General features: G+C 36.7%; 1 protein-coding gene across 3 annotated transcripts in view; it reads left to right on the forward strand.

Moving 5' to 3' along the window:
- The window catches only part of LOC129740396 (mushroom body large-type Kenyon cell-specific protein 1), a 532,001-nt gene that overhangs the window by 422,785 nt on the left and 81,385 nt on the right, over nucleotides 1-27,831 (forward strand). For all 3 annotated transcript variants that reach the window (XM_055732054.1, XM_055732053.1, XM_055732055.1), the window contains one exon: nucleotides 22,837-23,151. In XM_055732054.1, the coding sequence (XP_055588029.1) occupies nucleotides 22,837-23,151 (315 nt within the window). The remainder of the gene's footprint in view (nucleotides 1-22,836; nucleotides 23,152-27,831) is intronic.

Raw genomic sequence — 27,831 nt, forward strand, 5'->3', positions numbered from 1 at the left:
GAGGGAGGAAATTTGCGGTAACCAATAGAAATTGGCAGTTTGAAAATGCAATTTTCGAGACTAGGAGCTGTAAGATTTGTGCGGCGGGGGTGAAGCCAATTCGAATACGTCCCGGCATGCAGCAGGAAATGGGTTTCTAAATTTTCACTTCAAAGATGCCATCAATGCCACTTGCTGCATGGCATGGATGCCTACGGATGACGCAGTTGGTAGTGCGATAATTGTGTTTGAGTTAGTGTCCCAGGCTAAATATAATTGGAAACAAAATTCCCATATTTTTTTATTCCAATTTTACCACCAGACAATGAAAAATATAGGCACAGGCAATATTAACGATGATAGCTTTGTACCAACGCTATTTTGATTTTGTTGCATAACTGCAGGCGCACCCGTCCAACCAGACAGCCCAACCAGGAAGAAAGCACCTCAATGCACTTTTTGTGACTTAGTAAATCCCGTTTTGTGCCCTTTATGTGACTTGAGTCTCTTGCAACTTTCAAGTTATTTCATGAGTACATATAGTTCGATCATAGGAATTGGGCAAAATAAGTCACATAAAACGTACATAAAAATCACTTTTGCAACTTTCAAGTTCATTAATGAGTACATAAAGTTCACTCAAAAGAATTGGACAGTTGATTCTCTTTGTCAGTCAATATGTAACTTTCAAAGCCTTCATTCAAGTAAATATGTAACTTTTGGTTGCTTGGGTTTCAGATTGTTATTGGAAAAAATTCCATGCTTTTAGAACATTTAAAAAAAAAGTTTTTTCACGTTGGATCGATTGTCATGGTTCAAGTTGACCAGTTTTCTTTCGAAGCGCCCCTATAAATAGAAAATAGAAAGAAAAAAAACGGAAAGCCGGAAGCAGGGGCAACGAAATAATGGGCCCGCAATTGCTAGTCCCCGCCAAAGAAGCCATCGGAAAGTGCAGCTTATTTTGGTGCGTTTCGAAATGTCATTTGGTGCATTATTGACAGTTTTTTTTCTTCTGTTTTCGTTTTCACTGCTCTAAACCTGTATTTAGGAACTTTTCTTCGAGGTGGGGGGATTTCTGGGCCATTTGAGTGCTAAAATAATGCCATTAGAAGCAGCGGCACGTGGTTGACAGTTAGAGGATTTATGGTGGCGTTTTTTTGCTTCCGGTCCAGTCATCTAAATTTCAAGACTGAAGAATTACTGAAAAAAAGTATGAAAAAATAAATAAAATAAAATAAATAAAATAAAAAAAATAATTCACATTCAAAATTCAGACAACAGATGAGAATAAAAAAAATACAAAGAACCTTATCCTACATACATATATACAAACAGAATTAATATTCAACAATGGAGTAGTTGGAAAACAGTTTATAATTACACAAAAAAAAAACATTCAGGTGCTGAAACAGGTGTCTTTAAATCAACCCCTATCAATGTATAAGAGTATTTTAAAGCTTCCCCCAGATGACTTACATGAAACTTCGGAGTCAAATCGAGGGAGCTGCTTTTTTTAAATCTAGTCGATGCCTTCACTCTTCTGGGGTTCATCTTAGAGGGGAGAGTATGTTGTTTGCGAAAAAAATCTGTTGGAAAGTTGTTCCCAACTATTTCTTCGCAATATCTTTGTCATTGATGGAAAGGGGAGAGCCTTTCTTTTACAAGGTAAATTTAACTGGAAGAGAGATTGTCAAATCCTTTAGCCATCAAAGCGTTTCCTAGCTTCTGAGGAGTCTCTGAGGGACTGAAAATGTATTTTTGTTTTTGATTTGGATTTTTTTTTAAATGGACACCGCAACAGATCAGCACAAACAAATTGTGAATTGCCTGCCCTTCAATTTCAATGGTACTTCAAAAAGAATCAGTTATTCCCAGTTTTTGAATCGCAAAAGTTTCTCTAACGATTGTACTAGGATCATTCAGTCTAACGGCTCATCAACGCGTGAAAACGAGTGAGAAATAGCTTGGCGTAGAGAAAATACTCGACGCGTGATTTCGTGAACGTGCATGGAACACATTTCGATAGCACACTTCAAACTTGATCGAACGGGGTGCGTAACTAGCTAAGATGTATGTAGGTATTTCAATCGACACACCCAGACGAATTGTAAACGCAATCCGAGGCAAGGATTTTGGCAGATAACGCCTCAAGGAGCCGCAACATACCGGTTCCTGGTGCATCATTTGCGTATGCCTTTTGCGTAAGCAACAATGTCGAACCATTTGCCAGCGGTGAAATTCAAATTTGGATGTGTCGATTTTTTCTTTTTTGCTCTGAATATTGGATAATACAAAAAAAAACGTATTTCTCATTGTTTCCTGGAAAAATTTCATTGATAGTTCTGAAAAGACTATTTTTTAATGAAGTAACAAAAAAGAAAGCCTTTCAATGGAATGGGGATATCAGAAAATCAGAAAGGATTTTTTCTATGTTTTGAAACCCATTTAACCAATCCCTGATTTTGACCCAACAGCAACATAAAGTCTTACGCATTTGGTGGTTTAAGTAGCCCTTGAAATTTAAAGGTGCATTTTTCAACCCGAAAGGAATTTCTATAAATCGAGAAATCTCTATTTGGGTTAGCTAAAGCTTCAATTCTCAATTCTTCCTCTCAAAAGATAGTGAAAAAATCAGAAAAAAAACACTAATAAGCCTTGAGGTTTAGATTTGTGTCATACTCTACAGAAAGGCACGACCTGTAACAGAGGTCCAAGAAAATCCGAACATTTTAAGAATCCATATAACGACAAAATGGCTATCTTCTTTTGAACTCAATAGAAATTTTTTGGAATAAACAAAGCAAATAAATGGAAAATTTTCGGTGACAAAAATAAAAAACCCGATTTAATACACTTAACAGTGGATTGGAGCCTTTCTAACAGAGTTTAAATTATATTTGGAAATATATAAAATAATATAGAATATACATGATAGATTCCTTCCCTCTGAATCATATAAGTATGATTTCAGATATTCAAACACGAAAAATTCCAATCTCAATATAAAAAAATGATGCCTGATACGTTTTTTTGGGGAAAAGCGAACTGGTATGTAAGGAGCTCATTTTATGTATGGAAAGAATGGTATTAAAACAGTAGAATTTCCAAGATTTATAACACGCTGAAATGGTGCCGTGGTAGCAACCAGAACTTTCACGTTGCTGGTCACGGTTCGAATCTTACTGTTTTTTTATGCTTTTTTTTACTGAATAAGTAAAACCAACTACAATATTGATGGATAGCCGTGACGCGTGCCCTAGCATGATACCTTTTTTAGAGCTCAACCATGCATAGAGGAAAAATTCCCACAAAAGGAGGGGAAAGTAATATGACTATTAAATGATTAATCTCATTCTGGAAACTAAATCTGAAATCTTATTCTGATTCTAAAGTTTGAATTTTGAGTTACAACACTTAGTCTAATATTTGAATATAAGTTCCAATTTCAAATTCCAGGTTGATCTTTAATCCAAATTCTTAATCCAAATTCTTAATCAGAATTCTAAATCTGAATTCTCAATCTGAATTCTGAATTTGAACTCTGAATTTGAATTCTAAATCTGTATTCTGAAACTGAATTCTGAATCTGAATTCTGAATCTGAATTCTGAATCTGAATTCTGAATCTGAATTCTGAATCTGAATTCTGAATCTGAACTCTGAATCTGAATTCTGAATCTGAATTCTGAATCTGAATTCTGAATCTGAATTCTGAATCTGAATTCTGAATCTGAATTCTGAATCTGAATTCTGAATCTAAATTCTGAATCTGAATTCTGAATCTGAATTCTGAATCTGAATTCTGAATCTGAATTCTGAATCTGAATTCTGAATCTGAATTCTGAATCTGAATTCTGAATCTGAATTCTGAATCTGAATTCTGAATCTGAATTCTGAATCTGAATTCTGAATCTGAATTCTGAATCTGAATTCTGAATCTGAATTCTGAATCTGAATTCTGAATCGGAATTCTGAATCTGAATTCTGAATCTGAATTCTGAATCTGAATTCTGAATCTGAATTCTGGATCTGAATTCTGAATCTGAATTCTGAATCTGAATTCTGAATTTGAATTCTGAATCTGAATTCTGAATCTGAATTCTGAATCTGAATTCTGAATCTGAATTCTGAATCTGAATTCTGAATCTGAATTCTGAATCTGAATTCTGAATCTGAATTCTGAATCTGAATTCTGAATCTGAATTCTGAATTCTGAATCTGAATTCTGAATCTGAATTCTGAATCTGAATTCTGAATCTGAATTCTGAATCTGAATTCTGAATCTGAATTCTGAATCTGAATTCTGAATCTGAATTCTGAATCTGAATTCTTAATCTTGTAAATCTCATTTTGATTGTTTTGCATCACGCGGTTTTCAACATTGAAATTTCTTTCATCCAAAATTTTTTTTTATGATTTCGGATTTTACAACTTTTAATAGTATGGTTTTACCCCTAAAAGTATGCAGCAAACTTAATTTCAGAAAAATTGTGAATAAAAGTTTTCACAAAACAAAATCGTGTTTTCATGCGTAATGATTTTTAAGTCATCGCAAATTTATCAAAAACTGTGAAAATTGGTATTTTTGGAGAAACAATTCCAGAATTGAAAATTGATAAAGTGAGGAGAAATTTTACGGATGATGAAAAGAGCGAAAGAACATTTTTGCAAGGAAAATTTATTAACGTACACCATACTTTACCTCGCAACATCCAGCTTCATCAATTTTTAATTCTGATATTCTTTCTCCATGAATCTAAATTTTTCACCGATATGCCGAAAATAAATTTACAAAAATTCTGAATCTGAATTCTGAATCTGAATTCTGATTCTGAATTCTGATTCTGAATTCTGAATCTGAAATCTGAATTCTGAATCAGAATTCTGAATCTGAATTCTGAATCTGAATTCTGAATTTGAATTCTGAATCTGAATTCTGAATCTGAATTCTGAATCTGAATTCTGAATCTGAATTCTGAATCTGAATTCTGAATCTGAATTCTGAATCTGAATTCTGAATCTGAATTCTGAATCTGAATTCTGAATCTGAATTCTGAATCTGAATTCTGAATCTGAATTCTGAATCTGAATTCTGAATTCTGAATCTGAATTCTGAATCTGAATTCTGAATCTGAATTCTGAATCTGAATTCTGAATCTGAATTCTTAATCTGAATTCTGAATCTGAATTCTGAATCTAAATTCTGAATCTGAATATGAGTTCTGAATCTGAATTTTGAATTCTGAATTTTGAATCCTGAATTCTGATTCCTAAACCTGTATCCTGAATTTGAAAACTTAATCTGAATTCTGCATCTGAAATTGAATCTAAATTATGTATGAGTATGTAGAAATGAAAAAAAAAACATAAATTCATTCTTCAACACGGGTAAAAAAAAACGAGGGTCATAAGATCTTCATATAAATTCCCCCCCAACGCAGTTTCCTGTACGGCTCTGCATTTTGTTGACACCCGGCATGGCTTTAGACACTATAATTTCATAAATGAAATTATAATGTCTATAGGCATGGCGGACTCTGAAGGAAACGCCCATCCGCCATTTGCTGCATTGAAAAGCAAGAAGTGTAAGATATAAACACTGTTGCCGTATTTGCCCCAGCAGACTGAGAAACTGCCCAGACCACGGTGCGTCTTAGTAATGCCTTTTACCTATTTGAGTTTGAGCCGCTCTCTATCAAGCGTGCCGATGGTTTATTGGATAGCGCTTGAAACTTTGAATCTGAAGGGTTTTGGTTCAAGTCTCGAGTTAATAAATATTATTTTTTTATTTTGATTATCTCCAATTTATAAATGATTGCTGGTGCTGCTGCTTCGAGGCGCCACTAGCAACTTTTTTATATGCCATAATAAGTATGATATGTATTTGGTAAAGAAAACGGTTTCAACTATTTTGTTTTTTTCCCGTTTTTGAAAGGGTTGTGTAGAAAAAAAAATGCATTCTTTTAAGACTAAAATCATTTTAATTGTGCAGCCCAGTTTCGCAAAAACGTTCTTGACATTTTTAAAATGGCACATACAAATCCACGGACATCAACAGAACTCGTCGAGCTGAGTCGATAGGTACCTATAAAGGTATGTCTAAGACCCATAATTAATGATCTCTCAAATCGACCGATAACCAAACCTTTCTGTTAGAAAGGCAAAAAACGATTCAGATGATGGTTGAGGTCAAGGAAGATAAAATCTGATATAGGGGGTGCCATTATGTCTAAGAACAATTTTGATACAACCCTGCTTATTCCGGATGACGTTGAAATAACTGTTTCCCGCTGTATATTGTTGTTAGGAGTTCGACTTAAAACACTGTGTATCTTGAGTTCCAGTTTTCATAATTTTCGTGAAAATGAGAAGCATTTGCCCGGAAATGAGCAAAAATATTGTGGATCAATTAAGGTTGCCAGAATTTTTTCAACACGTATCCGGGCCGGACAATCCAGGCTATTTTATCTAAAAACTTGCCAAAATCCGGGTATTTAATTTCAAAATCGTCAAATGGCAAATTTGGTCAAAACATAAGAACTCATCGAAAATTAAGAAATAAAAAAACTTGAAAAAACTACTTTTTTTATTTAAGTTTATCAGCAGATTTTATATCGTATTTTGGGCTTTCAAAAAAACTTTCATTATTATTTTTATGAAACTTGCTCACAAAATTTTGTTTTTGGCATACAATTAATAAAAATTTCACAACAGAATATGTTTGTTTCGTTGGATTTGAGAATCAGAATGAGAATAAACACGGGCAAAAATCGGAACTTTTCCAAAGAAATCCGGGCAGCCGGACCGGGCAGGACTTTTCTCAAATTTTATATTGAATATACTGGCAAACCCGAATAAAACCGGGCAATCTGGCAACCTTAGCATAAATGGTGTACTATTTCCAACATTTCGCTGAGTCAGTTGACAAAAAAGGAGAAAGTAAACATTGGAGCAGTCCTAAATGCAATTCACAAGTATGAAGAGGAAAGCAGCTTCGTGAACCAAAAAAAATCTAGGCGGAAACCGGGTCCGGTGAACAAAACTTTGGACCAGCGTGATGCTGTCCAGATCGTACTGAAGAATATGAATCCGCCAAATTGTCCTCCCATCGAGACCCATTTAAACTTTTTGGGCCCTTACCAAATCGTTTTTGAAAAAACATGTGAAGCCAACAGATTCTTTCGAAAACTTCGCAAAAGACTGGAAAAAAAGTGGTCAAAATCATTCCAAATCAATCTGTCCTGAAGATTACAAAGAGTTTTTGATCTAAAATTCGATCACTGGTCTACGATCGACTGGAATCTAATTTTGTATTGAATCTCTAAAAAAGATTATGGAGAACAAAATTTGGATACGCTCTCAACTTGGGTTTATACCGTTCATTTTAAATCCTACTTAAACATAATAGGGCACCCTATACCAAGGTAGCCAAAATCACAGAAAAATCTGTAATTTCACAGAATTTTGAGCAAATTTTCATCACAAAATCTGTGACACAGAACACAGGTTTTTTGAAATTTTCACAGATTTCACAGAATTTGAAAATTTTAAATGGATTTCCGAAATTTTATTTTTTTTTTGGAAAAATATAAAGTTTTGATTTCTTACTTTGAATTAGAAAAGCATAGTAAGATTGGTAATGGTAATTGATTTTGCACAACTAAAAGGTGAAAAAGATCCAATTTATCATAACTTTTCTATGAAATTCAAGGAAATAGCATCACAGAAATTCATCACAGAATTTTTGGGTTAAATCACAGAAAGTCAGAAAATTTTTTCTCAAAAACACAGATTTTTTTTCGGCAACCTTGCCCTATACGCCAGAGGTCCAGGGATCAAATCCCGCCACCCTCAAATCTAGGTTAAGGAAATTTTGTTAGTCTTCGGACGTAAATCGAACACACATAGAACGAAAAAAAAACAATGTCACAAAGAAAACGGAAATTGTAAACTCTAAAGAGTATGAAAGAATACAAAAATATCTCTACGGAATACAAAAGATTGTAAACTCTACGGAGTATAAATGTATACCGCTGGTCATATAGTCTCTGTAACTGAACCATAATAGGAGCTAGTCGATAAGTCAGTTCCGAGTCGTGCTAAAAATAGTATCGGCGAGTAGAATAAGAAGAAAAGAATAAGACCCAGCAAACATGAAATCGTATCAGAAACGATAACTTAAGTCGTATACCATGGTATTGCGAATCGCAATTCCTACTGCGTAGTGAAAAGATCGTATAAAATGTCGTCTGAAGTCAGTTTAAATCGGATATGATAGAAAATTCGCCATGTTTGTAAATTTTGAAACAAGTTTGCTCCCGCGCGGGCTTCAAGTGAGAAAATCATCGTCATGTTCTCTCTGCGCCCAGCAGTGCATCCAGATGGCTAAAAATGAACTGAGGAACATTGACCAATGAGAGAACTGGAAAATATTGTGGCTGGCAACGATTTGAAGTCTATGGAAGGGGAATCTTGCGCTCTTATGCATTCTCCCGATAGCTACGAATAAGGTGTTGGAATGCGCCCATTTGGTGTAGTTTTCGTCGCTTAAGAAAGAAATGAATATTGCCTCCACTTTGGTAGATAAATTCTGTTTTTCCATCTTCCATAAGATCTTTTTATAACGTATATGGAACGTATATGAAAACAGTATAAGAATAGCTACAAAAATGTTTGCTGGAAGACACCTTATACGAAAAACATTATTTCAAAAATCAAAAAGTGCCTTTTTGACGGAATAAAAAAATTGACAATGAACACACGAACTCAGACTCAAGGAAAGCGCAAAATCGAAAAGAAATGAGAGAAAAAAAGACAAACTGTACACAAATTTAGATACGGATTGGTTTTACGCAACGGGTTGCGCTAATTGTATGGAGTCTTTAAGATCGAAAGTTCGCTGGTGCATTTTTTAATCCGAAAGGTGTTTCAAGGTTTTAACAATTAATGTTTCCAAATCCTGTCGAGTATCAAGACAAGATTCACTTATTATAGCGATGAACATTCTTTTACAAAACCGACCCGGACTGCTGATGTGTGCGCTCGGTCCGAAGAAATGCTGATACCGCCAAAATCGAGACACACATACGCCAAACAAACACACACACAAACGCGAGACACGAATTCGCTGCCGCTGCACGAATCAAACAACCGGCAGCAGTTGGAAACTTCTTGTTTAATTTGAATAAAATATGCGTACTCGCACCGCACCACCATACGGATCCCAAGACGGATCCCAAGGTCCAGTTCTGTCAGAAATGGCAAGAAGCGGGAAGACGGGCACTTCGATATTGATGGGCGTTGGGTATTGTGTGTGCGTGTGTTTAGAGACGAGGGCTTTTACGGCTGAAGACGCATAGGTGGTCATATTTAGTCGTTTCTATGCGTGTGTATGTGGGCAAATACGCAAAAGGATGTTCCTAACAAGTCCGAGCACAAACGCCTAACATTGTTGTGCAAAGGAAGGTTTTTAGGGTCGCGCGTGAGACGCGCCATCTGAAGTGGGTCATTCCTTCCGATGCCTCCTACCTTGCTCCGAAGTTCCCTTCAATTTCGTATTTTAGGATTAGAATTCCACTTGGAAGGGGTTAAATTTCATGCAACCATCAGAAACCGAAAAAAAAGTTGAGGGGATAGGGTCGGGGCATTCTTTAATTATTACCAACACTTTTCCAGAGTGCGTATTTCGCAAGTTTACTTGTCGGGAAAGATTTTTTCCGTTCCGCTTTGTTTCCTTCTTGCTTGTAATAAACAAGGATTAGGGAGGAGGCGTTGCGTACGTTTTAAACGGCAAGTTACCTTTGCACTTATCGATGAAATGGGTCAAAGTTGGCTCTGGCGCTCATTTAGGAAGGATTTTTTCCCTCGGTGCCTATTAATTCACGCACTGCAGTGGCACCACTTTTGGTTGCGATTTGCTAGCCGGAGGATTGCTGTAAAATTGGAAAGAAAACTAACTCCAAATGACGGAACCTAGAGAGGGCAGGGAGCAAAAAAGCAATTAAAAGTCATATTACAACACGTTGACTTGGGGTAGGTGCCGATCGATAGCAAGAAATCAAACCGAGTTTTAATGTTAATGACTAGAAGCCGGGAAGCCTCCGTGAGCTGAGATCGTTTATTTCCGATTAGTTTGTTTGGAACAAAAATAGAACAAACAACCGGGCGGATGCCGGCCTAATTGAAAGCATTTTATATTAATTTGCAAATATTGATATGAAAAGTCCCGATAAAACTGAAGGAAAATAGATTGAAATCCAATCAAAAAATATCCTGTCTGTAAATTTTGAGCTGTTGGAGGAATCAAAGCTATTAGAACGAGCATATTCAAAAGTTATAAACAACAGAAAAAAAGAAAATATTCAATAATTTAGCGTTTTTGATTTGCTGCCAACATTTTTGTACAAACATTGGTGATTTTAACAAATCGTTGATAATTAGGGTACCGGTTGTTTTCTTTGAACGAAGAACCAGTAGGGATGAGGAAACTTGATCGTTGGGGATACCTGATTCCTTTGCTTTATCTCGAAACAGAAATGTCTCACAAATAATCAATTTTCTAGAAAAATGTGCCAAATAGAGTAAAACATCAATGTTGTTATCTCAACTAATTTTAAAAGCTCAATTTTTCAAGTAATTGAACTTTGTTGGAAAAATTTTGCAAAATGTCATTTGAAGATCTTTTTTTATCACTTTAAAATTTTTCTCACATGAATAGAATTATAGTTAACATATTTATTCCAATATTCCAATCGTTAGAGTATCTTATGAACTTCATAATGTCATATTTTCAAAGCAATAGTAAACTCTCAATTTTTTTAAGAAGATGTTCCAAAATGTATGTTATGGGTATAATTAATCCCTAGAGTCCAAAAAGATATATTTTCCTTCTGAATGGATTGTGACCACTGGTTATCATGAAATTACTAATATCAGTCCAATAACTAATGTTTATCCAGTAATTTGTTTGTTAAAAAAGACTAAAAATACTGTATTTATCTAAAAACTAGAAAATTGCGCCTTAAAGTATGCAATGACTCCAAGTCTCGTGTAATTTAAAAAATATCCCATTTTTTTTAGTCTTGCGAAAATGCTTCTAGTTCATCTACGAGTTCATGTATCGTTCTAACTTTTGTATCATATTAACTTGAAGTTACACGCTGTCAGAAAATGCAAAAGTCTTAAACTTAACTCAACTCAAACAAACTACAACCTTCTCTACTAAGCTCTCTTTATCAACTGACTTTATAAGCTTTTTTTCGCCGCATATCGAAAACTTCTCCGTCAGTCCAATCCAACGGGGATTTAAGAGTCACTCTCTCTCTCTCTCTCTCTCTCTCTCTTTCTCACATTTCTGACGTCTTCAAATCTGAACGTAATCCAAGATACGATGGTTCAAGTTTAGTCAGACCATGCTTAGATTTTATCTACAATCAATATAATAACTTCACTCATACTAATTTAATAGTATGTATATTTCAACTTTTTTTTTATTATTTCTATCAATCAATATTCTCTACACATCTGACGTAAGTATCTTAACGTACATTTTGAGTTTTCTAATTAGTTGTTTCTTAACTGGTCCCTTATGTTTGATTCGATCAAGCGTTTAAATGTTGCAGTTGAGATATTAAAGTCAAAGTGTGCATTGTGTCGTAAGAAGCTTATTTTTGCGGAACGTAAAGGGTCGTTGCTGTCATAGCGTGTATTTCTCGATTCCAGTGAAAGCCAGTCACAATTTCGCAGAGCTCTTTCTGGGGCATAAATATTACAGCGGGAGAGTATCCAAGAACCGCTTCAAATGCGCTACCCATGTAGCTTCAAACGGCCACCACACCAGATTTGCAGATTCTAGTATTGAACGGACCAGGCAGCAATTCAGAGCTCGTAGGCAAACAGCATCTGTAAATTCTTTACTCAGACGTATGACAAATCCCAGCATTCGGTTAGCCTTTTCAAGTTTAGCACAGTAGTGACGCTTAATTGTCATATGAATATCCAAAACAACGCCAAGGTCCTTTATTTGATCAACACGATGAAGAAATTCGCCCCGGATATTGTAGTCGTACAAAAATGGAAGTTTCTTGCGTCCATTTTCGAACTCGAATTATACAAAAAATGGTAAAGAACTCCTTTTCCCCTCTCTAATCCCCCACTGGAAGGCAAAAATTCTGTCTGTCTGTCTGTTCCTTATAGACTTATAAACTACTGAAACGATTTGCGTGAAACTTGGCAGGTGGGGTATTGGAAGCAGTGGAAGGTTCCTATTATGGTTCGAGACCCCTCCTTCTCTCATGAAGAACCCATCAAACAAATGGTATCAAATTTGGCATGGGGTGGTATTTGGGAACGAGGAATATTTCTATGAATATTAGCACTTAAAGACGCTTAAGGCCAGTAGGTTAACAGCAAACCAATTTACAATCGTATCGAGGAATCGCTGTAATAACTGACAATCTGCCAAGCTGTTAACGATAAAAAAAAATTCAAATCGTCCGCGTACAGGAGTACTCCGCATCCAACAAGCAGCATGTCAATATCATTACAGAACAGGGTGAACAATAAAGGGCCCAAATTACTTCCTTGTGATACCCCTGAAGTCGGAATGCAATCTCAGAAAATCCGATTTTAACAGCAAGACGACGATTAGTTAAGTAGCTTACTGATCCAGGCGCATAATCTCTCAGATAATCCCAGGCGTTTTAACTTTAAAAGTAAAATTAAGTGGTTCATTGAGTCAAATGCTGCAGTGATGTCACAATCCATGCCACAGTAGACTGAGTCGATTTGGGGTAATTTTGGAATTCCTCAAACCCTGGGGTCTAAAAAGCTTCGTCTTGGTCCAAAACTTATCCATGATTTTTTGCAAAATTTTTAAGTAACGTTTACATGAGTAAATTTGAACTTTTAGGTTTGTATGGGAAAATTGAATATTTTGTACTGAAAAATCAACATCACTTTTGTTTCGTCTGAGGAACCGAGCCAGCTGAAGGTTTTTGTGCCAATTTATAAAATTCCTTTAGGAAATTTTCCGCTGAACAACTTTGTCGAAGACCGTAACTTCGTATCTTATTAGGAAAAAAGTTATTAGGTGTTGAACAGGGGTATGTCTTTTCGCACTGATAAACTTTAAATTAAATTGACATCCCTGCAGCGTGCCTAGCGAGGTATTGCATGACTACTTTCCATGCAACACTTCGCTAGGCTCAAACAGTGATGTCAATTGAATTTATTCTTAATCAATGCGAAAAGACATACCCCTGTTAAACAGCTAATAACTTTTTTTCCTAATAAGATACGAAGTTACGGTCTTCGACAAAGTTGTTCAGCGGAAAATTTCCTTAAGGAATTTTATAAATTGGCACAAAAACCTTCAGCTGGCTCGGTTCCTCAGGCGAAACAAAAGTGATGTTGATTTTTCAGTACAAAATATTCAATTTTCCCATACAAACCTAAAAGTTCCAATTTACTCATGTAAACGTTACTTAAAAATTTTGAAAAAAATCATGGATGAGTTTTGGACCAAGACGCAGCTTTTGGGACACCAGGGTTTGAGGAATTCCAAAATGACCCCAAATCGATTCAGTCTAATGCCACAGTCCATATTGGATATGCAGAATGATGTATGTAAACACTGCCAGGTTTGACGTGTTGATTGTCCGATATCCAGTTCCGGCAGGCTGAAAACATAACATCGTTGACAATTCTCTCTAAGACCTTCGAGCAGGCAGCTAGCGATGGGACACCTCGGTAATTGCGCACCTCTTGCTTATCACCCTTTTTAAAGATTGGGCTCATGCTGTTGTAAGGACTGATTGAAAATCCAAGTAAGGGGCTTTACAAGTAAAGTGCATCACTTTTTTAACACACACGCAGGTATTCCATCCTGTCCAGCTGAGGTAGAGTACTTCAAATTGTTTATAGCCTCTAAAACCATTTCTTCGCTTTCAACGTCTCGCCTTAAAACGGCGAGTTCGCTAGTACAAGCTACTAGAGTTAGTTCCACGAAAAGTTAGTTAAAGCATGGATCACCCAAAATCTGGACGCATTAAAAATGCTCTATCTTGGAGCTATATAAACGAAGTAAAAATGTTTTGTACCCAAAATGTAGAGTTTTTATTGCACTTTAAAGGAAAAATAATAAAAAAAATTATTCCGATGTTGTTTTGATGAAATTTCTTCTACGCAGCCGGTGGCGTAAAGGACAGCCTTCAAGTCTTCTAAGCCAGCGGGCATGAGATCGAATCCCGGTCACGGCATGCACAGTTCCCTCTGTGTGGGTTGGTGGTAGCATTTGTAAGATGCTAGCCATCATATCTTCGAAAGATGTACGCTAAGGGTCAAAAAAAGGAATCTCTTCGAGGAAACATCAAGTTTCATTATGATCCTGTATGTGTTTGTGTTCGTTTAAAAAAAAAATATTTTAAAATAGAAAAATTCTGATCAAAACAGGCTTAATGGAACTTACTCAAAGCTGCAAAGATCCCACCTTCGGCCGCGGGACGGTCCACTGAGTATCCGGGTGGTCTGGAAAAGAAGCCCTTCTTATCACATAAGGAAACCTCAAGAAAATTCTCATCTTCGATTAGTTTCTTCCCTCGCCGCAAGACCAATAGAAACCGGCAGCCGGACCCGGAACTTGCTAGAACAAACCCAAAGTCCAAGGGGCGAGAAAAACCGGAGGTAAGGGTTGGGTTAGCCTAAATAATGAAAATTTATTAGAGACCGGAGCATTTGCTGGTTCCTCTAAAGTACACCTGGAATGCTGCTTGGTCATTATTATTGGTTTCAGACAAAATGTGGCCCTGTTAATGTGTATGTGAGTTGGTGCCGGTTGATTTGCGTTATATTCGGAGCACAAAAGAAGCACAAGATGCAGAATATTTAAGGTGGTTACCGTACCGGGTTATTTTAAGAAAACGCATCGAATCTGCATAAGACAACATGCAACTTTTGCTAAGCCCAAATGTTTTGCAATCTCTTTCCTCCTGCTCGAGGGTGTGGGTGGTTTCGATTGGGAACTGATAAACCGGGTTGGTAGAATCTAGCTGGCTGCTGCAGGATGTTGATTCCTTGCAATTTTGAAAACAAGGCAAGGGAATTGATTGATGATCGAGTTATGATCGGTATTTATTACATAAAGATAGACATCCCTGCCGGGGGTGGTTTCTGATAGAGTTTCTTCGGATTTCCTTGGCCCCAAAAAGGGGCCGTATATTGAGAAAAGTTGAGGGAGGGCTGAAACTGGACAAGTGTCTTCCTCAATTAGCAAAAGTATCATCAGCAGCAGCAGCAGCCTTCTTACGTCAGATTGTGTGACGGGAACATCAAGGATGGGAGAATTTCATCAGGGTTCAAGGAGCAAATTTTCTTTCTAGCCTAGAAACGAAGAAGTTGGAAAGGTTGTATAAGAAACGCACCCTATGTACCTGCATGGCGCCTTGAAACGAGTCTTTCCCCACCCAAGGGCCAAGAGTCTGCTGCATCTTGCTCGGTCGGTTTCTCTTCGATTGGAAATTTCATTAGTTTTGAGTTTTTTCGAGAACCTGAAAACCTGAAGCAAGATATCTGGTTAGCTATGAATGGATTCTCCTTGGCCGGGTCGATGATTTAGGGTTAGACACAATCCATCGAAAGAAATGTTTCTTCAAGAAAGGGCCCTGACTTCTTGTTACGGAGAATTTCTTAGACTTTTAACAAACAGAGGGCCGGCAGGGAGTTAGGTCTTGCAAGGTTCTGTGGGAAACGGTTGGAATTCGGTTATGTATGCATCAATACGCACTTACCAAACCGCAGCAAAATGGCCGGACTCAGAGAGAGAGACACAGAACACGGAAAATCTAATTATTCCTTGTAAACTATGCATGCTTTCACCGTTTGCAAAAGATGCAGAATAGCACCAGCACCGTAACCGTTTGGTCAACAGTAAGAAGGAGAGCTTTCTTATAAGTCTCCCATACATAGAATAGGATTCGATTCCTTTCTGTTATTCTATAAGCATCACAGCACCCAGCATCATCATATTCGGTAGGGTTTCTTCTCGTGTCTTAAATTATATCTTCCAGAATAGGCTTCATCCCGAATGTCCGAACCAATAGTAGCAGCATGTGCTAGCTGAATCGGAAGCTAGATGCAGTCCCATTTGTTCCATTCCTTCTCGATTCCCCCTTTGGATAAGCAAGGTTCCCATTATTAGTAAACTCATTTATTTCGACTATTTAGATTTTATGCATCTCTGCATCCAGTGGTGTAGCTCGGAGATTCCTTCCGTTGACTGTCAGGTCATGGTGTCTTTTTAGAATAATTTAAAGAAAAAAATTCGCCATCTTTGAAAATTTGCCACGTTATCGAAGAGACTCTCCGCTATCTAACTCACTATTCAGGGAAAAAACGATCGTAGGGTTCAGAACAATTTTTTTTAAGATTTGCGAACAAAATACACGAGCAAAATTGTCAAGTTTTCGCTAATAATTATAATTTTTCCTAAGCACTCAAATTTTTCATTTTTTTACCTTAGATGGGTTAAGATTCCTTCAAAAATACAAAATAACTTCCAAAATTTTGAAAAATATATTGTTAGTCATAAATTTTGACAAAAATATAAAATATCGTAGAAAATTTAAAAACTAACAATAAAAATTATCTAGAATTAGCCTTAAAATTAACTGGCAACACTGTCGCAAATTAACAACAGCACGATAATACAAGTGTTTTCTCCATGAACATTTCTATTGATGTCAGAATGTAGTCATGAGATGAGTGAAGTTAGTTGCTCATTCACTCTCTAACACTAAGATGTGCGTACCAGAGACATACTAAGGAAAGACGCCAGTGATGACTTGCTGAATCAATTTTAAGATGACTACGATCGTCAGCGGCATTGGATTGATACCAAGCCATAGTGTCCTTTGAGTGGTGATCTGATGCCAATTGTGGTTCAGGCAATCTCAGACATTTTGTCATTCGTCACTAACGGCACGAAAGCATGCCGCATCCACATATGACTTGCCAAACCATTGTCTTTTTATCGAATTTTTCGGTAATCATTGATGTCTCCGTCTCGTCAATACTTTGACCATCCCCAACAGTGTAATACTACTGGTCCAAAGTTTTGTCCACCGGACCTGGTTTCCAGCCAGATTTTTTTGCCCACTTTCCTATTCATACTTCCGAATCGTATTTCGAACCGCTAAAATGCTTACTTTCTCAATTTGCACCAACCGATTCAGCGAAACGTTGGGAAGGTACATCATTTGTGCACAATATTTTTGCTCAAATGTTTCTCATTTTCAAGAAATTTAGAAAAACTGGAGCCCACAATATACAGAGTTTTAGGTTGAACTGTAAACAACAACACACTATCATCCGGAATAGGCAGTGTTGTATCAAAATTATGCTTAGACATAATGAAACATCCATTACAGTTTTGCTGCAGGATAGGGGAACTTCCCAAGCGAACAAAAGTCACATATTCACTTGAATGAAGCTGACAAAAAGAATCAACTGCCCAATTCCTTTTAGTGAACTTTATGTACTCATTAATGAACTTGAAAGTTGCAAAAGTGATTTATACGTACGTTATACGGGACCTAAGTCACATGAAGGGCACGAAAGTGCTCAAAACGGGATTTGGTAAGTCACAAAAAGTGCATTGAGGTGCTTTCCAAATCAAATCACCACTTCGAGTTTTAGTTTCAGTTAGAACAACATCTAGGCGTGGTCTAGTGGTAGCGTATTCGATTCTCATCACGCAGGTCGGGTTTCGATCCCCAAGCCGGGCGAGTCATTTTTCAATAAGTAATTTGTTGATTGAGTGACCATTCTGATGCGATTTATGTAGGAAATGTAAGAAAGAAGCACTTGAGCAATTTTTCGAGTTTGGAATGCGGCGCGTGGCATTATGGCGGCACCATGTACAGATCATAGTAAATTATCAAGAGAAGGTGATATGCACCGATGACAAGGGTGCAGTTGAGATAGAGAAAGATTTTTTACTCATTTAACGATTTTTTGAAAGCTGAATTAAAAAGCTGCTGGAAGCTGAATAGAAGATCATTAAAACTTGTTTTGGAACTTGAAAGTATCAATAAGAACTTAAATTTTAGAACGTAGTTCATATCAATGGAGCGGCTGAGTAAACGTTTTTGTACCTGTTTTATGAGACTTTTGGTTGCTTGGGTTGCGTACTGTTTTCTTCTGGTGATCCTGTAAATTCAGGAAAGTCCCAGTGGGAGACTCAAAAACAGCTGGAAACGAACTATTCGGCTAAAGTTCATATGGTAAGTCGTTAAAGGAGTCCTAGAGGATCTAAAAGTGTGCTAATTCATTCGAATTTTCACTATTTATGAAGTGAAGATGATTGATTCCATGAAGGTAGGGAATATTAGAGGTTTTATTAAGCGCAAATTAAAAATTTTGATTTGGGAACTGACGAAAAAAAATCTTTTACTAGTCTAATAAACACGCCTGACTTCATTTCTGCAAGATAAAAAAAAGCTGCCCGGCGGGAATATAAACAAAATACGGTGGTCAAATCGCGCGCAAAATATGGGAATCGCTAGCGTAAAGAACAGCAAAACAAACTCTTTATCGGGTATCTGGCCGGTTTCCAGCCAGAAACTTTTCGTTGAAAACTCTCTCCTGGATATTCCGGAGATAAACAAAGAAAAAAAAATTAAAAATTTTATGTCTAGCACTTGAAGTAGCTGACGATCTGTGGAAGCTGCAAATCAGTCAGTGTTACATAACTACAAGGAGAAAAAAGTATGGTGTTTCCAACAATAATCCACATATTTTCAATCATATATCTGATTGCTTCTCGACCAACTATAATTATCAAAATCTCCTCAATACATATGTATAATAGACAACCTGATTGATTTCATACATTCAACAATATACTACATTCAACTATAATTGTATGATTGATTTTGTGCATTCAACCATAGGTATAATAGATTCAACTATAATGTACGATTGATGTCATACATTCAACAATAATTAGAGTAGATTTAACTATAGTAAAATAATTGATTTTATTATAAATATGGTAGTTTCAACTATATTTCTATGATTGATTCAGTGAGGTCAACTATAAATATTGTAAATTTAAATTCTGTTAATATTGGAAGTTATCATACTTAAGATATTTTTTTATGAATAATTTAATAGCTACGTTTCATTTTATTTTAATTTATTATTTCAGCATTTTGTATCTAGTTCGTTTTAGCCACCACGATGCTAGAAAACTGACTGGAAATTCCGATATCCAAGTCCTGGTTCCTCCGCTGTTGTTCTTTTTACATCTTGATGCATGGTTGCCCAGCAAATTGTGCGACTTAACTAATCGGCCCCGGAAGACGTCCTCAGAAGTCCGTGCTTCTGCAAATGGCTAAGATTGACCTTGTGGGGGGAAAATTCACTTAATAAAATGACATCAATACGCTGACTTACCAATGCTAGTTTCCTGTGAGATCCTGTCAGGATCACGTAAAGAAACGTCGAGACCCACGTTGATTCCGCAGGCAACCAGAATAGGTGTTCCTTTCCCTATTCCAGGAACTGTCGGCCTACACGACCGCTACTAGGAACTGGTAGATGAAAATGTTTCTCTATCGTAGCAGAGCGCTTGCACTTTGCCACCGACGTCAGGAAATGCCGGCTGAGCCCTAAAAACAGCACTACGATCGCTGCAGGGAACACGTACTGGTCTCACACTTTTGCCTTTCTTTCAGAAAGGTATAGTTATCGGTCGATTTGGGAGATCATTAATTATGGGTCTTAGATATACCTTTATAGGTACCTATCGAATCAGCTCGATGAGTTCAGTGTATCTGTGTCAGTGTATTTGTGTGTATTGGTGTGATTTTTTGTCCACACGTTTTTTTTTTGCTAATGAACACGGATGAACACAATAGTATTCAAGTAGCACACAATCAATCATAAAAAAATAGTTTTAAACGAACACACACATATAGGATCTCAGTGAAACTTCATGTTTCTTTGAAGAGATCTAATTTTTTACTTAACCCTAAGGCGTACATCTTTCAAAGATATTATGGCTAGCATCTTACAAATGCTAAAACCACCAGACCACAGAAAGAGTACTATATGTGCCGTGATCGGGATTCGATCTCATGGACTCTGGCTTAGAAGACTGGAACGCTATCCTCTAGGCCACGACCGGCAGTTGAATTTATTATATTTACAGTTGAATAACCTAAATCAATCATACAATTGTAGTTGAATTTATCATATTTATAGTCGAATCAATTATACTACTTCAATTGAATCTATCGTATTTATAGTTAAATTTTATTATGTCTGTGTTAAATGTGAGACGTCAACCAGGAATGTATAGTTAAATCTATTATATTTATAGTTGACTGACTAAAATCAATCATACAAATGTAGTTAAATCTATCATGTTAACAATTGAATCATTAAAGTGGTTTCTATTATATTTATTTTTGATTGCGTAAAGTCAAACATCAGTTAGTAGTTGAGTCTATTATATTTATAGTTGGATGCGAAAAAATTAACTACGCTTAGATGATTGGTATAACCAGCTGAAATAATTAGAACAACTATGGTCTATTTTATCCGTGTATTGACATATTGAATGGCTTTATATACAAAGAAGGTTGGCTCCAAATGTGACCATTTTCCCTGAATAACACTTCTATAGATCCTACAAAGCTGATACTAAGTTTTGGTTGGATCTGGAATGGTGCAGTTATTCGAAAACGGTGGAGTTATTAAAAGTCAAATATGTTGATTTGTGTCGAAGGAGGACAATCTGGACTGGACAATTGGACTTCGATCCAATTCAAAGTTTTGGGTAGTTTTGAAAGTCAAGCTTTAGGAAACAAAAAAGGCAATGCCGCAGCCCGTGGCGTAGAGGATAGCCTTCAAGTCTTCTAAGCTAACGGTCGTGAGATCGAATCTCGGTCACGGTATACATAGTACACGTTCTGTGGATTGGTGGTTTTAGCATTTGTAAGCTGCTAGCCATCATATCCTCGAAAGTTGTACGCTTAGAGTTAAGTAAAAAGGAATCTCTTCAAGGAAACATGAAGTTTCATTGAGATCCTGTGTGTGTTTATGTTCGTTTAAAAAAAAAAGATTTTAATTTGGAAAAAGCGTGGTTCATAGTATGCATTATAGATGGAACACGTGGCTCTCAAAAATTAAAGTCGTTTAGCTTCTTCATTGGACCCTATCTTAAAAACCACTTTACAAAACGTCACAAAAATTTGCACATGTGAAAATTACATTACTCGGTAGCTTCACTGAAAATTTAATCAATTTCCATTGATGCATTTAAAAGTTATTTACAAAACAAAGTGTTGCACTATTATCGAATACACTCCTCATTAAAAAATCGCCCGGCATTACTCTGTCCAGTTATGTGCGCAAATTTTGGAAAGCTTACATTAAATAGAAAAAGTTAAAAAAGTGGCACCGGAGCGATCAGAGTTCACCCCATCCAAAAGTAGACGGTTTTTGTCTAAACTCATGCCAGATTCTTTGTTTAACATGAGTAAAAGAAATATTCTCGGTTTTCCTCCAAATTTATGTCCCTTAAATTGTTTAATAGAAACCCTTGGGGGATAATAAATGCTGCTAGTTCCGATCAGGTCCTCATCATCGTTGTGGAAACGGGAGAGCGTGAAGGGAAAATAATATCGAGAAACGATTCAGCTTGCACCGATAAGAACGCACACCACCATGATCAGAAATGACCTCCTCCACCCACCTGTAGACATCCCCAAAATATGCATCTCCCCCCGGCATAAGAAATTTTATCGAAAGCCTTAGTAATGCTTTTCCCTCAATTTGGAATAGGTATTTAGTTACGCACAAAGACGCACCCATTCCAACCTGTTTATATAGTCCGAGAGCTAGCAACGGGGAGTGGGCATTTCTTAACTGAACAACAAACTTTCTTAGTTCCGGAATCAGCTTCTTCCAGGCAGCAGTCCTACATCTTGGTTCCGAAAAATGTCATCATCCTGCATCTCTTTCCACTCCACCGTCGTCGTCCTCGTTACTTTTGCTTACGCACCGCTCCGATTGGATTGTGAAGTGCAGCTCTAAATCTTCAAGAAAACATAAAAGATGAGTGTGTTGTTCCTGTGCATCCTGGAGTCGGAATCAAACACTCGGAGATGGGTTGGGGGGTCCATCATTTTCATCTCTTCCCATCAGGGAATGCACGCACACGTAACTCTGAGCAACATGCATGATTGGCTAACTTTCTTGACCGGCACGTTTGGTTCTGTTGGTTCGGATCGATCCGTTCGGTTCCGATATTTACCGGGGATGGTTCCCGGCCAACCGGAGGCCTTGAACGAAGAGGAAGCAGGACTGAGGGTGACAACAAAATCTACACCACTCTATTAAAATGCGTTCAAATACCGAAGATGAAGCCCAAGACGGTCTCAGTGTGTTGTGGGTACATAAGGAAGTGTGTCTCTAGGCAAGTTCAATTGGCCTCTCCACCCATCGACTCTTTTTCTTAGGCACTCTCTCATTCTCTGTCTTCCTGAACTTGCACGCCGTAGTCAGATAATCTTCTGAAGGTAGAAGATGGAGTGGCTTCGAAAATTTTATCCGGAGCCCGAAAGATTCTTCCCTTCTTCCGGATCACCATCTATTGATTTGGCCCCGGTTTCGGTGCATGAAATTGAAGAAAATTTTGATTCCTTACCAAACCCCCGAAGCGTCAGTTCCAATCAGAATCTCAAGCTAGTCGGTTTCACAAACAGTTGAACAATCACTAAACAATTCCTTTTTTCTTTCCTTTGATTCCATAATCCCTTTGGAAACAACTTGCCAACAACAACCACAACAACAGGACTGGAGCGCGCTGCTGAAGAATTGATGGGACGCAGGAAATGGAAACACTACCAGGACGTCCTTACCCGCCAACAGTTAAACCTACTGGTGGATCCGACGACGGCCCCTTTGCCCCCAAACAACAACACATCGGCGGCGGCTATTTTGGCCACTTCCGGTTCGGCCGCCTCGGCGATAGACCAGCAGCAGCAACAACAACAACAACATCTCCATCAACATCATCAGAGCAGCGGCAACAGTCCGGCTACGATGGCGGCCACCCTCGGGGGAAATCATCTGGGCACCCACGATGGGAAAGGTGTCGTCACCATAGGTGAGTGTTTTTTTTTTGTTTTTATTACCCTTTCAATCATTCTCTGTTGGCAGCTTGGCTCGGAAAAAACATTCTAGTTATCTTCCAACTAATTCAAGATCCTTTAAGTCTCAAGTCTTTCATAGCAGGTCATAACATTACGAAGAATTCTAAATTTTACTTACTTATGTTTTACTTCACATTTGCTGAAAACTCTTCAATTTAAAAGCACTTAGGCGGCATCCATAAATTACGTAACGCAAAAAATGCACTTTTTTGACCCCCTCCCCCCCGTATGTCACAAATCGTAACGCTTCGACGTACCCCCCTATGAAAATTACGTAACGCTGATAAACCCCCCCCCCCCTCCCATCTTCTCATGTGTTTAAATACTGATTTTTGAAGGTAAAAAAGATTTTAACATACAATTTTTAAAAGATCTTCAAAATGGAATTAATATCTATCCAAATCGCTTCTTAGTACTCATTGATGATAACTCTATGATAAAATAATTTAATTGCCTCATTACGAGGGACTCTGTGCATCTTAACTGTTAATCTACATTGTTTACTTTATTTTGTTCAAGGAGCATAACTTATTATGCAAGCGAAATATACTCCACTTAGTAATATTCGTCGGAATAATCAAAACCGCATTTTTTAAATCAATTGAAAAAACTAGTTAAATTTCCGTCTTAAGGTTGAATTGAGTTGTTAGGGGTAAATGTACATAATATTCGGTTTTCCAATAGTTATTTCACGGATATTCAATACACATTTTAAGGAGTCTATCTCAGAATCTTTAAAGAGGAAAGATTGCAAACCAGTTTCAATCATGTTGAAGCTTAAAAATTTTAAGCTGATATTGGTTTGCTTATCATTCTGAAAAAATTGCATGACATCAAAATAGCTAAGACTAAACTGAATTTTTTAAGGAAAAAATCGTTACGTAACGATGAGCATAGCTCCCCCCCCTCCCCTATGTCACAATTCGTCACACTCGAGCATACTCCCTCCCCCCCTAGGAGCGTTACGTAATTTATGGATGCCCCCTTAGTAAGTCTACATTAGTCCAAAGCGAAGCCAATAACATCTCGAACTCTTCAGTTCTCTGGTCAGAAGATATGTGGTTACTGGCTACTATGTGGAATTAAGTATAAGTCAATTTATTAGCCTTGATATGGAAGTTCAATACTTCAACAGTCTGTTGATTATTCTCGATTAAAAAAAATAACTAAGATTTTAATTTTTTCAATAATTCTATCATTCAAATTGATATGCATGATTAATTTTTACATATTGAATTTGTAATTAATTTTTTTACATATTTACTCAGATACCCTTTATAACCTTGCCATGCTTATGACTTTAGAGGAGTTTCTTAAATATAAATGGTCGGGATTCGACCAGAACGAACTGAATGCCAATTTGAAAAAAATTGAGTTATCTATTGCATTGGATTGCGCCAAAGTGAGCTGAGAGCCACCTTAGAGGTAAAGATGAAATGAATGTTTTGGTCATGGAAACTGATTTTGTGCGAAATAATCTTATGTGTGTTGGATTATTCGATTCAAAGCAGCTCCTCGGATCGTCAAGAACTAATATCTGATAAATAAAACAACCATTTTATCATTTGGTAAAATTTCGCCAAGCCAGACTGAACCGAATCCCTTGAATTTTGTTTTCCAATTTACTCAAGGGAATGTTCGGATTTTCAACATTTAACGATAAAAGATGCTTCATTTTATTGCTTACTGTCGTTCAGAACGCAACCGGTAAGTCAAAATCACAGATATTCCGCATATCAAAAGTGCAAAATTTGTATGGCTCGGTTCACTCTGGCTCAAACGAAAAAAAACCATTATGCAGGCATCAGTCATACTCGTTGGGTGCTGCTCGCAAAGCGCCTATTCCCAAGTAACAATTTAGGTTTTATAAGGGACTCCATACCAACTATAAATTAAAGTTATAAAACCTCGTCCGGTTATGTAAGGATCTATAAAACTGCAATACAACGCTTAGTAGCACAAAAAGGCGCTTCTGCAGTAGGTTCTGCAGAGCAAATCATAAAACCTTGCCAATCCAAATCAGCTTTTAGAGTTCGGTGTAAATTTCGCTTATAAAACCTATTTATTATATTATTATCATCTACAAAGAATTCTGCTCCGGAATTGGGTTTTCAATAATAATTTACAAAACAATTGAATCTTATTCAAATCAAAAATGAAAAAAAAACAAAGCACTAAGGATATCTTAATTCTTTAGGTAATTCAATACTATTTTCTAAGCCGGAATGCTCAATACCTGCTATTTATTTACTTGCGCTTTCAAATTTACCGCAAATAGGTACGAGAAAATTTGGGAATAATTGTGGGCCTGCTGTAAATCGTTCTTTTAAACAATAAAAAACCGATTAAATAGATCGAATAAATATTGCTTTCAACTATCAATCACCTTCCATTGTTGACATTATGGTCGCTTGAGAGACGACTGACTGTTGTAAGCCAATTATTCGACCGAATAACTTTTATAAAACTTTTACAGCGTATAGAAGTTTTTGTTCCTTATAAACGGTTTATAGACGCCACAAAAAGTTATTTATTTGCATGTTTAAAACCTAAGCCACTTGTACACAGCAAATTATTTTTTGCTGGAAACCAGCAAAATTTTGCTGGTTTTTGTCCCGCTGACTTTCCAGCAAAATTTCCAGCAATTTAAATTGCTGGAAAAAACAGCAAACGTTAATGCTGGTTTCCAGCAATACAAATTGCTGGAAAATCAGCAATCCAGATTGCTGGAAACCAGCATTTCTTTCAAAATAACCGGCTATATTTAGTACCAAATGTACATTTCAATTCAAAATCAAATATTTAATACTGGCTGTGCATATAATAAGCAATAAAATCCATTTTTTTCAATTTTTTAATAAGGGATTTGTTTACTTTCAAGAACATGATTTTTTTTATTCCAACGCCGCGGTTTAGGGGTGGCAGTTTTATGCAAAAGTGTTGATCGTCCGCAACCTGAAAAAAAAGTTTGATAAGTATCTTTCATGGAATATCTTCCTGTCCAATATAAACTCACCCTTGACTTGATGTTTGGTTGCTAGAATATAGAGGAAAATAAAAATAAATATATTAATTTAACCAAATTTCGTAAAATAGAGTCTCACCTTGCTTCAGCGTGCGAAAACAAACAGATTCCGTCGACCAGAACGACCTAAGCTGTTAAACGACCGTTCAAATAAAACAAACAAACAAACAAACAGATTCCAATTTGACAACTCGATTGCTGATTTTCCAGCAAACTAGATCAATTGCTGGAAAGTCCAGCAATTTAAAAACCGGTTGCTGGTTTTTCAGCAAAAATGACAAGAACACAACCGAATGCTGGAAAATCCAGCAATTAGAAAACCGATTGCTGGTTTCCAGCAAAAATTTGGATTGCTGAACGTTTCCAGCAATTTTTTTTGCTGGAAATTGAGGCAAAAATTTACTGTGTAATGACCGTATAAGAACACGAATACTAGGAATTGGTTTGGAAGGGCTTTTATAAATCTGAACAGGTTCATAGGAAGGTATAATTAAACATTTTCAAATCCTTTATCTTTTCAAATATAAAAATGTTTTATAGGACACTCAAAGTGCCTAATAAAAATCAAATCTCAAAAGTTTAATGTTGTTATATAAGTTGGATATATAATGGGCGTGTAGATGTCCTAGAGACTAGTTGTAAAAAGGTTATTATTAAATGATTTTTAAACCAATAATAGATATTATACGTCCTTTATAAACTAGCGTTCAAAAATTATAAAACCAATCTGAATTTTGTGTGTTACTTGGGATTGGTAAGCTCCTAAGTTTAGAACAAATTGCCCAGTTAAATACTGCTGCATTAGACTGAGTCGATATGGGGTCATTTTTGAATTTTTCAATCCCTGGGGTCTAAAAAGCTTCGTCTTGGTCCAAAACTCATCCATGATTTTTTGCAGAATTTTTAAGTAACGTTTACATGAGTAAATTTGAACTTTTAGGTTTGTATGGAAAAATTGAATATTTTGTACTGAAAAATCAACCTCATTTTTGTTTCTTCTGTGGAACCAAGCCTGCTGACAGTTTTTGTGTCAATTTACAAAATTCCGAAAAGAAATTTTCCGCTCAACAACTTTGTAGAAAACCGTAACTTCGTATCTTATTAGGAAAAAAAAGTTATTAGCTGTTTAGCAGAGGTACGTCTTTTCTTATTGATAAACAATAAATTCAATTGACATCCCTGCTGGGTGCTTGGCGAGGTATTGCATGGCTACTTTTCATGCTATACTTCGCGAGACTCCAGGAGTGATGTTTATTGAATTTATTGTTTATCAATGCGAAAAGACATACCTCTGTTAAACAGTTAATAACTTTTTTGCCTAATAAGATACGAAGTTATGATATTCTACAAAGTTGTTGAGCGGAAAATTTCCTTTCGGAATTTTATAAATTGACACAAAAACTGTCAGCTGGCTCGGTTCCACAGAAGAATAAAAAATGATGTTGATTTTTCAGTACAAAATATTCAATTTTCCCATATAAACCTAAAAGTTCAAATTTACTCATGTGAACGTTACTTAACAATTCTGCATAAAATCATGGATGAGTTTTGGACCAAGACGAAGCTTTTTAGACCCCAGGGTTTGAGAAATTCAAAAATACCCCCAAAT

The sequence above is a fragment of the Uranotaenia lowii genome, chromosome 1, assembly GCF_029784155.1.
Source record: "Uranotaenia lowii strain MFRU-FL chromosome 1, ASM2978415v1, whole genome shotgun sequence".
NCBI lineage: Eukaryota > Metazoa > Arthropoda > Insecta > Diptera > Culicidae > Uranotaenia > Uranotaenia lowii.